Source organism: Epinephelus moara, chromosome 17, assembly GCF_006386435.1.
Source record: "Epinephelus moara isolate mb chromosome 17, YSFRI_EMoa_1.0, whole genome shotgun sequence".
NCBI classification, from domain to species: domain Eukaryota; kingdom Metazoa; phylum Chordata; class Actinopteri; order Perciformes; family Serranidae; genus Epinephelus; species Epinephelus moara.
Window position 1 is genome coordinate 29374209 of NC_065522.1, and position 18944 is coordinate 29393152.

The window sequence follows — 18944 nt, forward strand, 5'->3', positions numbered from 1 at the left end:
TTAAGTTGCATTTCTGCAGGGAGCTTCACTCTGATTTACATTTTCGCACACACACACACACACACACACACACACACACACACACACACACACACACACACACACTGGTAAATACTCATTCATTATTCAGATATTATTGGAAACTTTCTCCTTCATGTTAAATTGAATATTTGCCCTATTTTTACACGTTCAGCTGATCTGCTGTGCGCTGATTAACAGACTCTCAATCTTACACCAGCAATTAATGGGAACTAATTAATTATAATTATAATATAATTAAGTGTAATTTGATTATGACAAATTAAACACTGTCTCTGTTTCCCATATAATTAGTGCCAAACAGTGGTGGAAGAAGAGGCAAAACTACAGTGTAAAAATACTCCCTTACCCACGGTATCTCATTAAAGTCCTGCATTCAAAACCCTCAGTAAAACTATAAAAGCATTAAAATATTTTAGAGTGTGGGTGGAATAAGTGCTCTTTACTCAGGTTTGCAGCCATTTTGTGTCTCTTTGTAGTTGTTTTGTGTCTCTTTGTAGTCGTTTTGTGTATCTTTGTAGTTGATTTGTCTCTGTAATTGTTTTGTGTCTCTCTGCAGTCATTTTGTGTCTCTTTGTAGTCATATTGTCTCCTTGTAGTTTTGTGTCTCTCTGCAGTCATTTTGTGTCTCTTTGTAGTGGTTTTGCCTTTTGCAGTCTCTTTGTAGTCTTATTGTCTCTTTGTAATTTTGTGTCTCTTTGCAGCCACGTTTTGTCTCTTTGCAATTGTTTTGTGTCTCTCTGTAGTCATTTGGTGTCTGCAGATATTTTGTGTCTCTCTGCGGTCATTTTGCAACTCTGTAGTTGTTTTGTGACTCTTTGAAGTTGTTTTGTGTCTCTGCAGATATTTTGTCTCTCTGCAGTCATTTTGTGTCTCTTTGTAGTCGTTTTGTGTATCTTTGTAGTTGATTTGTCTCTGTAATTGTTTTGTGTCTCTCTGCAGTCAGTTTGTGTCTCTTTGTTGTTTTGTGTCTGTAGTCATTTTGTGTCTCTTTGCAGCCATGTTTTGTCTCTTTGCAGCCATGTTTTGTCTCTTTAGAAATTGTTTTGTGTCTCTTTGTAGTCGTTTGGTGTCTCTGCAGATATTTTGTGTCTCTCTGCAGTCATTTTGCAACTCTTTGTAGCTGTATTGTCTCTTTGAAGTTGTTTTGTCTGCAGATATTTTGTCTCTCTGCAGTCATTTTGTGTCTCTTTTGTAGTCTTTCTGTGTCTCTTTGTAGTTGTATTGTGTCTGTTTGCAGCCATTTTGTGTGTCTCTAGTCATTTCAGGTGTCTTTGTAATTGTAATATCTTTAAGCGTCTTTGAGTATCCTGAAAAGCGCTATGTAAACCCCATGTATTATAGATCTGTTAAATAATGCAAATTACTCCCTCAAAGTTACAGGCACATAAACAGCACAATAAGCAATCAATAATTTATTATCAAGTTAAGAAAACATAAAACTGTGTGGATCAATGAAATTACCTCTGGACTTTGGAGGAGTACGTGTTTATGTTTCAATGTCAAGCAGATAAAATACTACATATATATAAATCTGATAAAATATATACGCTGGCTGATATAACTCACAATACATGACAGTTAAATCATGTTTGCTTTAACTTTAAAACATTTTTCTGCTTATCTAGCTGTCTCATAAGCATTTTCTTTAAATACATGGTGTGTAGAATGACATTTTAAATACATAATGGATCATATATAGATTTTATACTCACCGAGCTGCCAGTGCTGCTGCAGATTCTTGTCAACAAAAGTCTTGTTAAAATCAGGCGTACAAAGTAAAATTTAATGTGTATCAAAAATTACAGAAATGTCCTGATTGGGCTCATCATAACTAAAGTGAAAGAAACTGTAATAATGAAATTATTTCAATTAATAGATTCTATTTCTGTGCATCCTTAAATGGTTTTTGGAAGAAGTATTCAAATCCTTTACTTTAGTACTGATACTGAAAAAACACTCGAGTACAAGTTTCTGCATTCAGAACCTTATCTAAGTATTTTCAGCAAAATGTACTTAACATGATCAAAAGTAAAAGCAGTCTTTGTGCAGTAAAATGTTTCAGACATCTCTGTGAAAGAACACGTCGACCACTCAGCGTTTTTATAAAACTCATCTTTATTGATCCACATTCATCCCTCCATCCTCGTCTCCTCTCTCCATATTTTCTGTTTCTCTTCTTATAAAAAGCTGAATATTTACATCCTCTTTGTGTTATTTACACTATTTTACACGATGACGTCACCAGAGCCTCACACCTGTAGAAAGATCAACTTTCACCGCATGGAAATACCACCTGTTGCCGGGGGAAACATCACCCAGACCTCTGGTGATTGGCTGGAGGTGTTGCCTGGCAACGGCAGCTTATGTTGGATTAATATCTGGTAAGGGGAGTTGTTTTAAATCATTTATGTATTTTTTTTAATATTTGATAAGCTGAGGAGAAACATGAGGAGTGACCCTTTGGAGATTTAGCTTTGAACGTAGCTGAAGACAGATGAATCAAAGGATCGTATGGAGGCACAGGAAGGACAAAATCATTTAAATTCTTTTTTTTTTTTTTTTTTTGTATATTGTGAAATATAACTGAATGAAATGAAATAAAAAAAAAATAACAGAAAAATTCAGATGTTTTTTTTAAACTTAAATATTAATGCTATTCAACATTATTTAGTTGTGATTAAATTTCACAATTAAGTGGTCATTAAATGGCTTTTTCTGTGCTTCCTTAGTCTTTTTTAAATGTTGATTTTTTTTTCTTGCTAAATTACAATTTAATTATGAGCTAAATTCGGACATTAATGGCAGAAAAAAGGGAGTTCATGAGTTGTTAATAAGCTGAGGGAGACACGCGACCATTTACAGATTTTGATTAAAATCTGATGACTCAAACTCCGGCTATGGAAGCACAGAAGGGACAAAGGAAGTACAATTTCTATATTTCATATTGTGAACTACAATCCGAAATTTTTTTGAAATGGTGAAACCTGAAATTACCCTTTTGAAAATCTAAAATGATGTAAATGCAGTGGTAGAGTTCAGCTTGAAGTATTCAGTAGTGATTAAACTTCATAAATAAATTGCTGATTAATTAAATGTCCTTTCTTTGCTACGCTAATCTTTCTGCATATTGATCTTCCTGCAATTTTCTGGGCTGTAGAGAAAAATTATGAGAAAAATTTGAACAAGAATCACTGATTAGAAGAAACCGCTTAAAAGTAAAGTTGGTTCATTAAAGCTATTTTTTCTGATTTTAATTTCAGTTTCTTGCAATAAAAAGTGTCTTATTTTACATTTAGCAAGACAAACTACAACATGTTTAAGGAAAAGCCTGATTACTGATTGAAACTAGCTGAGTGTACGGGTGATTTAGTGTTCGGTAAGCCTACAGATCTGCACTGTGTTCTTTGGCTCGTCAGCAGCAAAAACTCAGGTGTTACTAACAGCATTAACGATGGCACGTTTTCTGTCTTTACTTTCACTTTGGCACAAACACGCAGACTGAGGATTTGCATTTTGAGCCAAACTGCAGTGGGAATCACTGAAACATGTGAGTGATAATGTGCAGTGCACTTGTAAAGGTTTTATAGAGGTGACGAGCAGCTTTGAGTGATTACATTAATCCTCCTCTGCTTTTAAAATAATGTTTTTTTAACCTTCAAAACAGGCGGCTGTGAAGCTTGAATCAAAGCGAGGGTTTGGTTTGCAGATGTAAGACTCTGGTTGTGGCTGGATTATACTGGTTTCCACTTCAGTCCTCTCCTCTCTGCTGGATGGGAAACTTTCACTCCAGCCACTTTCACGGTTTCACCAGTTGAGATAACGGCCAGCGTTTCCTGCGCCGCCATCGGCTCACAAACATATGTTACAGTACTGCAGGGCCGACACACATTAAGGACGTGCAGAGGCAACGGAGACGGGCAACTTCACGGGCAGCTATGTAAAAAAACAATGCCAACAGAAAAATGCCTGCTATGACAGTACGATGGTGTATTAGGGCAATCGTAGGTAAAACATTTTTTTAACTAAAATTAAACTGAGCCAGGGGAGGAGTAACAGTCACAGACAGCTCAGAGTTTTCAACATTAAAGTCGTAAATTTACCAGAAAATAATTTGGATATTCTCTGAGATTAAAGTGGTAAATTTATGGGAAACAAAAAATGAAAAAAATACATGAAATTTTTTTTAATAATTGCTAAGATTATAAATTCATAAATTTGTGACAAAAAAATTAAGAAATTTCAAGTTTGAGTCGTAAATTTACGAGAAAAAAATCACAAATTTATAACACAAAACTTAAAATCTCTGAGATTATAAAGTGATAAATTTGCAAAACAAAAAACAAATGAATTATTTCCTGGTTTAAAGTGGTTGAGATTATAAAATCATAAATGTGCATGAAAAAACTGTGGCTGTCCAAGATTTGTATCATAAATTCAAAACTCACAAATTTACCATAAAAGAATTTGAATACTCTCGGAGATTATAAAATCATAAATTGGTGAGAAAAAAGAAGAATCTTTAAGATCAAAGTCGTAAATTAATCAGAAAAAAACAACCCTGAATATTCTGTGAGATTTAAGTGGTAAATTAATGAGGGGAAAAAAAAATCTAAAATTTACGAGAAAATATTTTTATATTCTCTGAAAGTCATAAATTTGACAACACTCGTAAATTTAAAGTTTTTATCTTAAATTTCTGAGAAAAAAACGTTGATATTGTCCAAGATTAAAGCTGTAAATTTGTAATAAAAAACAAAAACAAATTTTCAACACTGAACTAAACAAATATTCTCTGAGATTATAAAGAGATATATTTAAGAAAACAAACAAACAAATTTCTGGGTTTTAAGTTGTAAAATTTACGAGAAAAAAACCTCAAATATTATCTGAGATTGTCAAGTCATAAATCTGCATAAAAATATCCAAGATTTATGTCGTAAATTAAAAACAAATTTACCATAAAGGACTTTGAATATTCTGAGATTATAAAATCATAAATTCGTGAGAAATAAAGAAGAATTTTTAAGATCAAAGTAAATTTATGAGAAAATATTGAATATTCTCTGAAATTAAAGCGGTAAATTTACTTGGAAAAAATAGTGTTTGTTCTTTTGTTTTTTGTCAAGGAACCACATCGCTTTACTCCACCTGTAAACAGCGAATCCTGGCAACGTCTAGACGAGACATTTGTTTGAAATTCATCATTCAAGACACTGGCGTTACAACCAACGAGTCTGTTCAGCTATTCAGCTGAGTTTTGTGTAAACAGTGTGCATTCAGCGGCTTTATACATCCCAAAAACTGAAAATAAAAAGCCAATGTTGGCTCACATGGGACACAAACCCTGGTCCCCTGGGTGAAAGTCCTGTGCTTGACTCATTCATCCAACACAAATTCCTCACTACAGTTTGTCTTGTAAATTCTGTTGATTTTTCTTGTGAATTTTCAACTTAAATCTTTGAAATTCTGAGGTTTCTCTCTGAATATTACCCCGGTGCCCTGCTCTGCTTTTTATTAAATTTCTAATTTTTTTTTAACCTACAGTGGCCCTAATAAGCCGCAGTAGGTTGGCTGCTGGTATGAAAACAATACTGATTCAAAGCAACATTGCCCGTCCCATTGCCTCAAGAAGTTGCCCGCGTGTCTCTGGCCTTCAAGATTTGGTACATTTGGATTGGTATGTTTATCGGCGTTGTCGAGCTCCTCATTGGTTCAGCAGCAATAGAAGTCAATGCCCTCGTCCCTCCATCGGTTACATTCAACCATCCATCCATGAACATCCATCTGAATTGTTTTTGATCAGCACGTATCCGTCTGTCTGTCTGTTTGTCAAACATTCACCGTGTGTCGTAGAAAAGAACGTACATCCTTGTTTCTGTCCGTCAAAGCGGCAAAAACATTCATTTGTCGCCATGTTTGCGATGGTCCTTTGGGTGATTGTGGCGTCCAATATGGCGTCGTCCATGTCAGTGCAGCTATATGATGTCAAAAGTTTTGATATTTTGGCCATTTTTGTATCATCCACATTGGGTATCCAGGTCATAGTGGATGTTTTGTCCGTCCAGCTGTCCTCCCAATGTGTCCATATGTCTGCCGGCCAATCAGGATGTGTTGTGACATTCATACCTGTCTGTCTGACAGTTGCAGGAAGCGGATCCAGCCACGACTTTGGTCAAAATGAAATTAACTTCCAAACTTCTTTTATGGCGTCTTTGTTTCATTCCTCACTCCGTCTCCTTCTTCTTGTCGTCCAGGTCGAAGTCCAGCACCAGCAGTTTGGTCTCCTCTGTCCCGTTCCTGCTGCCGGCAGCACAAACCAGCCGAGTATCGGACGCTCTGATTCGCCACACGACGCCACCTGTCGAGAGAGAACGAGTGATTGATTTAGACTCAGGTATCTGTAACAGGTGTGTGTACAGCAGATGGTGGTGGTGGGTCCTCACCTGATCCGCGGCTCTGCAGGGCCACCACGTCTCGCAGCCAGGCTCCGGTCTTCAGGTCCCACAGTTTGACCGTCCCGTCGTCGGAGCTGGACAGAACCAAACCTCTGCAGAACTGCAGGCACGTCACCGCCGACTGGTGCTTGTTGGGACCTGAAGGAAACACAAGATAAAGTTAATGCAACAGAAACTGGCTCAGCGAGCTTTCCAGCTCCTCCTGGAGGACCCCAAGGTGTTCCCAGAGCAGATGAGATACATAATCCCTCAAACAAGTTCTGGGTCTTCCCAAGAGCCTCCTACCAGTGGGACGTGCCCTTAACACCTCCAGCAGGAGGCACCCAGGAGGATCCTACGGTCCTACGTACTGTAGGATTGTGAACGCAGGACTCTTACATGTAACAGAGTACTTTTTTCACCGTGGTATTGCTACTTGTACTTCCTTCCTCTTCTTGTTTCCACTTGCTATAATGAATTACCTTCATGTCCTCTTTGTTCCCTCGTGTCTTTGTGCCCTCGTCTCCTCTCTCCGCATCTTAAAATAAACTTTAGCTCTGGTTTTACTTTATTTCTGATTGACTCTTCTTCTCCCTCGTCTGCGTGCTCTCTTTCCTGTTCCAGTGTTTCCTCTCCGTCTCCCGGAGAGGACTGCAGACTTGTGTGTTTTAGCGCTGACTCGGCCGCCATCATCTCACCTTCACGCTGCTCTCATTGTTCCCTCTGACACAAACCCTCTCAGGGACGTCATTGTTCTCTCACTGTCTCACCTTGCAGTGTGTGGAGGCACTGTCCCGTCCGCACGTCCCACACTCGGACCGTCGAGTCGGCGTTCCCGGAAACAAGGATGTTGTCACGCAGCTCCATGCCGCTGGTCAGCGATTGGTGGCCCGTCAGCGTGTGGACACACCCACCTGGACGGGACAGTTTCAGGTTAGCAGTTTAACTTAAACAGGTTTATTTAAAACCACAATGTGCAGATTTATTTACATGTTTATAACATTATTTTGACGACTTTTTGTTTGTAAAAAAATACAAAAAAACTGAGATAATTGCTGAACATTGGTCAATTTAATTACAACAAAACTGAATTTGGTTTACATCATACGGAACCCAAGAGAAGCTGTGATTGCAATTTTCTTTCTTTCTTTTTCTTTTTTTTTTAATGCCGTTAATGATCACGAGTTAATTATTTCGTTATCTTTCTTTTGAAAGAATGAACAAATTTGTATGTATTTTTCATCGTGTGTATACATGTACGTGACTTGTTCCTAGTACATATAAATTAATTTTTGTTGTTATTCCCTCTTTCAGCGGTACTTGTAAATGATATGTTTAATTTTATTGTTTAATTTTATACATTTTCTGAGAGTGTAGTGTATGGTGAGCTTTGACTGTATTTTATTGTCTTATTTTTTATTGTATATTGTTAATACTTCCTTGAACTCTAATGTAAGTTAATGGGGATCTAATTTGGTTTATTTCAATGCTAATGGACACAAGAAAATCTGATGAGAATATATTGTATTTTATTCATATACTATAACTATATTTAAATATTTCTTTATATAAATATATAGATATATATATATATATTATAATCTATCTATTTTTAATCAACTGAAACCATTTCAAATGAAATTCAATAATCTGTAATTATTTATTTCTAATTTACATTGTAATTTTGTGATGATTGTTTTATAAGTCATGGTACATATTTAGTTCTTAAAGAGGCATCTTTTCCTAAATATATCATGATGAAAATAATGTGGGTTGCACAGGGTAGTGTCCACAGTAAAATCAGACTATCAGCGTTTACATAGGTTACTTAATGGCTTTGCAATCTTTGTAATAAGCTTTTGCCACCGGTGCCGAAATTTTGCAGAAAAAAATCTGCTTTACGGCAGGAAACGCGTCATGTATTGTGCAACTGGTCGGTCAGCCAATCAGGGACTGGAGCTGGTCCTTATGAGGAGTTGGGCATGAGATAGTTGAGTCACAAGCACAATGGCGGACGGACAAAGTTTGGAGACAAGTGAAAAACGGCCTAGCAAAAGAAAAGGAGCTCCTCTGTGTGAGGAGGCAAAGAAGAGCAAAAAGGAGAGTGATAAAAGAAGAGGAAAAACAAGAGTAAACCTCAGTCAGGCGTTCAAGAGATGGAGGGAGCTCCGTGACCAAAGAGGCTTCAAAACCCATGTCCAGCTAGCTTTCTTTCTAATGGATCAGTAAGTAACACGGCTAAATGTTAGCTAGACCAGAGAGGACTGTACTGTACTGGCTGCTAGTTCATTCCTAGCTGGCCAGCATCGCAAATCGCCGCAACCAGGGAGCGGGTAGCGAGTGTTGGTCGGCTGACATCCTGGTTGCCATTCTACGGCAGCCCTCGGACAGTGATACCCCCCTCCCTTCCTTCTGTTCTCTTCTCACGGAGGCAGCTATCCACGCACATCGCCCAGCTAAGTTACGCCCAGCTAAGTTACGCCCAGCTAAGTGAACACTGGACTTTGTTTCCCATTCAATCTGAGCTGCAACCGGCCGCATGGTTTCCATACGGTACCTTTTATTCTAGAATGGGGACTGTTTACATGTGCATATTGGTATAATTCACTGTGTCTACTGCTGTTTGTACTGGTACTGTGCATTCTGCTATAATTATTTGCATTACTATTTGTTTTTTCTTCACATAAATCTGATAATTGTTGCTCGGTCTCTTTACTCATTTATTTAGTAGAGTGTCCACACACCTTCTCATTCTACATATACATAGAGGTATACTGGTGGCTTTACAGCCTACATTTTATTTAACTTAGAGTCTAATAGAGTCATATTATTATTATCAGATTATCTCTGATCCCCACGCTCAATTTGGTCGTTGCGACAGTGCGACGCAACACCACTGACGCTAGGTGGCGCCAAGCTAAACAAAAAAACGAATCCTATCTGTTGCCTCTTTAAGTAACTGCAAGAACACCAAGTTGCCAGTTTATTAGGTCAAGCGAGCTCAAACAAATGCCGTCTAACAAAACAGTCCTGCAATAAATCCTTTACTAAACACTAGAATGTTGGAGAGGTGTTGATGTTACAATATATTTATTGTCATCAGCATAAAATGGGTTGAAAAATACTGGAACACTTTACCACAACGTAACAGCCTTTTAAATGACGATAAAGATGCATCAGCCTCTCAAAACAACTGATAATTTTCAGACTAAATGTTCCTGATAAACTGGTTAATTTTTACCAAGCGTATATTTACATGCTGATTTAATTTAAATTCATCAAAAATATATTTGATGTATGTGTGAACTAAAGAGTGTCTCTACCTGTCTCTGCGTCCCAGACTCTGATTGACGTGTCCAACGAGCCGCTCACCACGAACACACCATCAAACTGCGAAGACAGAGAAGATATGATGAGTTAATAACACACAGGGACGTCATGTCTCATAGAGAAGGGTGTAAGCACACTTAAGCAGAGCAGGACGTCAGCTCTGTGATCCAGCTGCTTGTTTGTTTAATTCTAAACTCAGAGAAAATGTGATTTTTATGAGAACAGATCAGGTTAGAACCAGAGTTTTATTTATTAATAAAAGGTCTTTACTATGAATGAGCTCTTCTCATATACGTGTGTGTGTGTGTGTGTGTGTGTGTGTATACCTGCAGTGAGTACACTCTGTTGGTGTGCCCCTGCAGCGTGTGCAGACACGCCTCCGTCTCGGGGTCCCACACCTTCACCATGTAGTCGTAGCCGCCCGACACCACGCGGCGCCCGTCGTACTGAACGCAGCGCACCGCCGCCACGTGGCCCGTCAGCACGTGCTCGCAGCGGCCCGTTGACACGTCCCACACGCGCAACGTCGTGTCCCGGGAGCCCGACACCACCCTGAGAGACAGAGGGAGGGATGACATCACTGCAGCGTCGGCCAGTCGGGGCAGTTTCAAGTTTGTCTTATTAAAATGAGAGTCAAGTGTGTGTGCTCACGCTGTGATGACCCAGTTCATCATCTCAGTGTGTGTGTGTGTGTGTGTGTGTGTGTGTGTGTACTGTATGTGAATGGTTCATGCATTGTGTATGTAGTGTGTAGATGTGTGTCTCTGCACGTGGTGTTTGTGTAGTGTGTGTTTATTTATAGTCTTAGCATGATTTATAATGTATGTGTGTGTAATTAGTGTGTAGTTGTGTGTGCTTATTGTGTTTGTGTGTCCTTCTCTGTGTGTATAGTGTGTGTGTTGCTTTATGTTGTTAGTTTTGTTTGTGTTTATGAGTGTGCGTACAATGAATATACTCCATTGATGTTATACTGGTTACCATGGAGACAAGCAGCAGGCAATGGGCATGTGTGTCAGTAGAGTACATGAGTGTGTTACTGTAAGTGTGTGTGTGTGTGTGTGTGGTAGAGAGTCTTTTTCTGGTTGTCATGGAAATGAATGCAGCAAAATGTTAGGTGTTCCTAAAGCGTGTGTGTGTGTGTGTGTGTGTGTCTGTGTCTTACCGGTTGCCGTGGAGATGCATGCAGCGCACAGTGGACGTGTGTCCGTACAGCGTGTGGACACACTCGCCGCTCTCGGCGTCCCACACGCGCAGCGTCCGGTCGGTGGAGCCGCTGATCACCGTGGCGACCGCCATCTGACTGCACCACACGCCGCCAGTGTGACCCGTCAACGTCCGCAGACACTGAGAGACAGAGAGCAACGCTTTGATGAACAGATGCTCGTTATCGCTCTTCATTAAAGGAACATTCCACTGGTTTTATCAGTTGCATCGTGTCGTGTGGAGGAGCCAAGAGGAACTGACCCTGATGATGTCACAGTGATGTCATCGGGGTTATCTCAGCTTGGGCACAGACACTACATAAGTGTTACTTTCTTTTTAAAATCTGTGTTAAAATCTGGAGCGCATGCAGTCTGACATGTTGCTGTTGTTCCTGGCTTCATATGAGCAGAGGACAACTCTGCTAACTGCTACGCTAATTCATACAATGTAAAATGCCATAGACTTGTGCTAATAATATTAGCATGTTGTATTCGTGGGGGAAAATTTATAACCAGCCATTATAAATTCATATTAGTTCTTACTTTGTTGTTGTAATTTGGTCTGAATTTTATTTTCATTTAATCTGACTTGAAATTCCAACTACTACCAAAAGTCTTTGCACTTTAACTTGTATATTTCACCGTGTGTATAAACGTACGTAACTATATATGTTCCTTGTACATTTTTGTTGTGTTTCTGTCCTTAAGGCTACGTGTACATGATATGTTTAATTTTATTGTTTCATTCTTTTCTCATTTTGTTTGTACACTTTCTCTTCGTACCTCTTCCTCCATAGTTTTGCAATCCGTGCAGCTGCGCAGGCTATCATCAGGGAAAGTAACATGATGCGTTGTGCAACAGACACAACCATCCATGTGAAACACAGCGCACTGTATAGTTGTACTGGATTAAACAATTTATTTGAGGTACTCAGTGAATCGTTTCAGTCCTGATTAAAAAACAGGACGTAATAATTTTATTTTTACATGAGATTTACCCAAAAGAGAGACACTGACTTCAGTAACTGAGCTAAAACCACAAAACTGTGCCCTAAAATGAATAAATTCACTGCTCACTCATGTGTTCACTCATTTCTGTGTGTCGCACCATAATTAGCACATTTCACATTAAAATGCCCATTCACCGAACATAATTACACAAATCCCATCAAAAAATAAATTAATAAATAAATTAAAATCCAGATTAGGTGACACTGCTAATTAAATTCAACAATTAAATCCATCTTCTGTTAATTAAAGTGCAAATAAAGTTCATGTGTGCGTGTGTATACGTGTGTATGTGCGCTGAGCGTGTGCGCGTCGTAAAAGTGTGTGTCAATATTTGTTCCTTTTTTTCACAGCTTGAGGAGAGAGAAAGACAGAATGCAGTTTCACCTTGAAGGTGTTGTAATGGTGGTTGCCGCGGCAACAGAGGGAAACTTTGCCTTGGCAACTGTTGCTGAGAAAGAGGAAGGTGTGTGTGTGTGTGTGTGTGTGTGTGTGTGGGGGGGGGGGGGGGGGTGTACTGCAGTACACAGTGAAACTACTGTGTTACTACTGTGATTATCGGCAGTGGGCGACCGTCAACCTGTCATCACGTTCCTGATCATAAAGATAATGTAACCGCCGTGAATTTTTTACAGGGAGACGAGCGGAAACACAAGCCTCGTCATGCCTTCGGGGTATAGATGTGGGTGTGTGTTTTTCTTTCTGCAGGGTGCGCACACACACACACACACACACACACACACAAACTAAGGCACACACTAAAGGGCAGGTCTAGACGCAGAGGAGAGCAGGTGTGTCTGGTTAAAGAATGTTCTACCGAAACCACATCGACAATAAAACAGAGATCCTTTACTGCAGTAAAAGTACAAATACTTCACTGTGAAAATACTCCACTACAAGTAAAACATTCAAAACCTTACCTCAGAAAAAGTGTGTGTCTGCTGAACCTACTTATTAAACTATTCTGATGTCTTTGGATTCATGCTACTGCTGCATTAATGTGTGTGTTGTATTTCACTGCTGCAGACGTTTGAGGCTGTGCTCACTCTAAATGGAAATACACACAATTTACAGATGAGAGCAAAGACAGGACCGGCGTGTGACGGCTAACATACAGGCTAAAAGAGAGTCTTTGGACAAACGCTGTGGACTGTCTCCTCGCCTTTAACACACATAAAGGTTGAGGACTCAAACAGAGCAGCCTCAGGCTGTCAGTGTATACACACTCTGTTTAAATAACATCTCAAAGACACACTGACTAACACAACTGGTCCGCCTGACACTAATCTATTCTATTCTACTGCTTTCTTCTCTATTCAGCCACATAAGCTTCATAGTATTCTGATGGGTCATGCTGACCTACATTAAAAGCCTCTGTTCTCTTCTATTATATTCTAATTCATGATGCTGACTGACTTCTAAGGGCGACACACACACACACACACACACTGGCTGCGTCACACAGCACTACACCATTTGATGCAAAGGCTACAACAAAATTCTGGATTAAATCCAGGTCTTTAAAATGTTAGAAAATGGCGAAACATGCTTTAAAATGACTGCTGACGATGCTTTCAATATGGACGCTGCTGTAACAAAGCTACTTATTCTAAAACACAGACGCTTCACACACATCTTCAACCCGACAGCACAGAAGATCTATACAATCAGCACAGTTTCAAGATCAGTGTCACCAACTCAGTCTCTGACCAAATGTCTCCCCTTCTGTTCCTGAGATATGACGTTTAATAATGACCAGAGAAGTGTTTTATGCAGAACATGATGATGTCACAGTGAAGTTGACCTTTGACCTTTTGGATATAAAATCTCATCACTTCATTATTTTATCCTGTTAGACCTCAGTGTGAAGTTTTGTCATTATTAGCGAATGAATTACTTATGACAAAAAATGTGATGAGTGGGGTCACAGTGATATTTCACCTTTGACCACCAAATTCTAATCAGTTCGTCGCTGAGCCAGAGTGGATGTTTGTGCCAAATTTGAGGAAATGCCCTCAATGCATTCTTCACAAGAATACGATAGACTGGAGGTCACAGTGACCTTGACCTTTGACCACTTAAATCTAATCAGTTCATCAGTGAGTCAGAGTGGATGTTTGTGCCAAATTTAAAGAAATTCTCTCATTGCACTATGAGATATTGTGTTCATGAGACCTTTGACCACCAAAATTTAATCAGTTCATCCCTAAGTCCAGATGGACATTTGTGCCAAATTTGAAAAAAATTCCCTCAATGTGTTCTTGAGAATAGGACAGACACAAGGTCACAGTGACCTTGACCTTTAACCACTAAAATTTAATCTGTTCATTGTTGAGTCCAAGTGGACATCTGTGCTGAATTTGAAAAAAAAATAAATCCCTCAATGCATTCTAGAGATATCACGTTCACAAGAATACAACAGACCCAAGGTCACAGCGACCTTGACCTTTAAAGCACTAAAATTTTATCTCTTCATTGTTGACTCCAAGTGGACATTTGTGCTGAATTTGAAAAAAAAAAATCCCTCAAGGCGTTATTGAGATATCGCACTCACAAGAATATGACAGATCCAAGGTCACTGTGACCTTGACCTTTAAACACCAAAATCTAATCAGTTCATCATTGACAAGAATGGACGTATGGACAGATAATCCGAAAACATAATGTCTCCAGTCAAAGCTGTTGCTGGCGCAGAGGCTTAAAGACTTGTTTCTACGGAGACTACTGGTAAATGTAATTATGCAGCACTACAAAGTCGTACCAACTGCTTACAGCACACTGAGCAGTATAACGATACTACGATGTAATCTGAAGAGACAAACCAGACACCCCCCCAACATACACACACATACACACTTGTGTTTTATAGCTGAAGCAGCAGAAAATCATAATTTGCATAATCAATATGTCTGTCTCTGCTGACACTGCGCCCTACCTTGCCGGTGATGGCGGACCAGACTTTGAGCGTGTTGTCATCAGAGCCGCTGACAATGAGGTCACCACTGAACTGCAGGCACGTGATCACGTGGTCATCGTGACCTTTCAACACCTGCAGAGAGAGAGAGACAGAGACCCGGATTTAATGACACTGAATCCATGTTTACGTATCAAATACACGCCTGTCAGCTGGATCAGTGTGACTGCGTACCATGGGCTCCCGTGTGTCTCCCTTCCTCCAGTTGTTCTCTATGCGGTGTTGTCTAATGTAGGCCGATTTCCAAGGACTGACCGCCACACCTGGCCGTGAGCACTTCCTACGACGAGTTGACGCATACTCTGACACACCTGTGGAGAGGACGAAAGACAGTTTTGATAACCGTTTAATCATTCAAGTCATTTTTTAAAGCAAAATATGTAAAAATGTTCTGCTTACATCATACTTTACTATACAAACACACACTAGAAAGAAATAATTGCTGAAGAAAATAATGTATCGTAGAAAGTTGCTATAGTTTGTTAGCAACTGTGAAGTGTAAGCTAACATGTGCTTTAATGATGGTAGTTGACTTCAATTAACGCTACGATTATTTACTCTTTTATTAACGGTGTAAACGAACAGCAACTCAAAAAATTTAAATATTACAGTTTTGCAAGCACTGCTAAATGCTAAGCTAACAGATACAGTAGCCTTAACTGGTCCTCCAAAGATAAAGACATACATTTTGACTCATCATTTAAGCTAACGCTAGCTGTTGTAGCGAAATTACAATCAGATAAGCTAGCAAACATGGCTATTAAAATGACTGCACTTGTCATTATTATTGAGGCTTATTGTCAGCAAAATGTTCCTGCTGTATAACTTTACTCAAAGCCATGAGGGAGAAGACAACTATGTATGAGTTATAAGCTAATATATGCTAACATTAGCCACAGCAGTTGTCACTATCATAAGTTTAATTAGCACAACTGTTACAACTGCTGTCTAAGATAACATTAGCTGCTGTAGTGTCACTGGTATGACAGCAGTGTGAGCTAGCATTAGCTGCTGTAGTTTCACTAGTATGACAGCAGTGTGAGCTAACATTAGCTGCTGTAGTTTCACTAGTATGACAGCAGTGTGAGCTAACATTAGCTGCTGTAGTTTCCCTAGTGTGACAGCAGTGTGAGCTAACATTAGCTGCTGTAGTTTCCCTAGTGTGACAGCAGTGTAAGCTAGCATTAGCTGCTGTAGTTTCACTGGTGTGACAGTAGTGCAAGCTAACATTAGCTGCTGTAGTTTCACTGGTGTGACAGCAGTGTGAGCTAACATTTGCTGCTGTAGTTTTACTGGTGTGACAGCAGTGTGAGCTAACATTAGCTGCTGTAGTTTTACTGGTATGGCAGCAGTGTGAGCTAACATTAGCTGATGTAGTTTCACTGGTGTGACAGTAGTGTAAGCTAACATTAGATGCTTTAGCTTCGTATCAGTGAAACTGCAGCAGCTAATGTTAGCTTACACTACTGTCACACCAGTGAAACAGCAGTAGCTAATGTTAGCTTACACTACTGTCACACCAGTGAAACAGCAGCAGCTAATGTTAGCTTACACTACTGTCACACCAGTGAAACAGCAGTAGCTAATGTTAGCTTACACTACTTCGTATGAAGTGAGTCAAAACAAAATATTGTAGCGTTCAAACTTTCACGAGTAACGCAACGTGAGAATTCGCTCCAACACTTAGAATGAGCATTTCTGAACGCACCACTCGCATCATCTTCCTCCACTGTCTAAAACAAGCCAACAGAACTTGCTAGCCAGCGCTAATGTCTGAGGAGTATCGTTTTGCCTCCAGCTAAGCCCCGCCCCCCAAAAAATCATACTGTTTTTTGTGATATAAGCTGCCAAATGTTATCAACATGTTGGTTAAATGCTCTAAACAATAATATACAAATCATCTTCGTTGTAGAATCCATTTCGTTTCCTCATTACGACTTAAATCTCATGAAAACACCAAAATCAGAAGAAAGCTTCGCAACTTGGGCAATGGGACACCTGAGGAGCATGTGAATGCAGCATAACTTCTGCGCCATCCTACAAAAACCATCATCCATGCAGCTCTCTACACTAAAAGAGGGAGGCCTTCATATGGACTCTTTATGTGAACACGGTAAACACGATCCGAACTGTAGACTGCAGTAGTCTGAGCTAATATAAGTTTGGTTGTATCACCGTAACATCAGATAAACCAACCAAAACTTCTCTACCTTTCATTCATGTGACGGAGGTGTAGAAGAATCTGATATGAGTTCATGTACCATCGGCGCTACTTCCATTATTATTTAACTGGCATTGTACTAATGCAGATTATCAGCATTTATATTCTCGCAGAGTGCTGGCTAATGCCAACAGTGATCCCACTGGTATGACAGGGCTGTAGTGCAAATACAAATTAGCCTTATTTATGAAGCTGGTGGGCTGCAGTTAACGCTGGCTTCATTAGTATGGCTGTGGCATGGCGCTAACGCTAGGTAGGCTCATTGGTATGGCTGCTGAGTACTGGCAGTGAATCTCGGCTGACTGGCAGAACGCCCAGAGAGAAACACACACACACACACACACATACACGCACCACACGCGCACACACACAGAGCCACTGCATTGCGCTGAATGAAGGTGGAGTGACTGACTGACTGTGTGTGTGTAGCTGTATTTGCATGTTACACTCAGGTTAGAAAGCACTGTACATCCAGTAAGCTCCTGCGTTCTCTCCTGTTTTTCATATCTGCCCTGTGGAAAACACCTCCAGAGTCCGTGCACAGGCACCACATGATGAACGCTCACAGCCACGACAGGAAATACAACAGTTTCTCCTCATTTTATAGGTTTTGGAGACGATTCATCAAAATGTGTCGAAGCAAACGCAATGAAAGAGTGAAGAGGAGGGAAAGGGCGGGACGCTGCGCTGCACAGTCAGTGTTCCATCATTGGAAGTTTGCTTCCATAATTAAAGGACAGGTCTGGTGATGTATAACAAACACAAAGGCCTAATATATATCTTCTTCCTCAGCGCAATAGAGCTCCATTGTTTGCCATTAAAAACACATCAGTGAGCCACACTGCTGCACTGGGTCTCGTCCCTTCATCATCATCAACACACACTGTAAATTATTTTGACTCAGTCCTACATACACCATCCTGCTGCCACAAATGTGGATTAATCCGCCACTGAAAATAGTCCCCAATACATGCTCTATTTCCTCCTGTTTGTTTAATAAAAACGACACTCAGCACCTGTGTAATGAAACTACAGAGACCTGATTTGAGACCAGAGCTCACATTCCCCCATCAGAGTACATCCAGTACATGGCGCACTGTGTCTTTACTGTGTTTACCTTCTTCTCGGCACTTCTCCCTCCACAGCAGGTTGTCTTCAGCCAGGATCCTCCAGTACCTGCAGGTCTGAGCGGCCTGCAGCAGGTCTCTGGGAGCCAGGAAGGTCAGCACGTACAGAGCTAACTGCAAACACACAGACACACACATTTTAAACACTGCTCTGTGTCACTGATATACATGTTTCATAGCTGTTTTATTATAGGTCACATTATAGGACCGTGGGGGAAGAATTATTCAGATCCTTTACTTAAAGGTCCAGTGTCGAGGATTTCTGTCAGAAATTAAATATAATTTAATAAGTCTGTTTTCTTTAGTGTAAAATCACCTGAAGATAAGAATTGTGTGGAACCTTATTATCGTCTCGTTTGAGGACATTGGGGTTCTATTGTTGTCTCATTTGAGGACATTCGGACTTTATCATCTTGTCTGAGGACACTGGGACTTAATTGTCATCTTGTTGGAGGACATTGGGACTTAAATGTCGTCTCATTTGAGGACACTGGGACTTTATCGTCTTGTTTGAGGACATTGGGACTGTGCTGTCGTCTTGTTTGAGGACATTGGAACTGTGCTGTTGTCTTGTTTGAGGACATTGGGACTGTGCTGTTGTCTCGT

General features: G+C 40.0%; 1 protein-coding gene across 3 annotated transcripts in view; it reads right to left on the bottom strand.

The window, feature by feature from the left end:
- Positions 1-2585: 2585 nt before the first annotated feature.
- The window catches only part of LOC126403737 (F-box/WD repeat-containing protein 7-like), a 44034-nt gene continuing 27675 nt past the window's right edge, over positions 2586-18944 (bottom strand). For all 3 annotated transcript variants that reach the window (XM_050066475.1, XM_050066474.1, XM_050066476.1), the window contains 9 exons: positions 18329-18452; positions 15165-15301; positions 14952-15065; positions 10969-11150; positions 10133-10358; positions 9800-9866; positions 7247-7390; positions 6486-6635; positions 2586-6400 (listed from right to left, as the gene is read on the bottom strand). In XM_050066475.1, coding sequence (XP_049922432.1) covers positions 6267-6400; positions 6486-6635; positions 7247-7390; positions 9800-9866; positions 10133-10358; positions 10969-11150; positions 14952-15065; positions 15165-15301; positions 18329-18452 — 1278 coding nt within the window. In that variant the 3' untranslated portion in view covers positions 2586-6266. The remainder of the gene's footprint in view (positions 6401-6485; positions 6636-7246; positions 7391-9799; positions 9867-10132; positions 10359-10968; positions 11151-14951; positions 15066-15164; positions 15302-18328; positions 18453-18944) is intronic.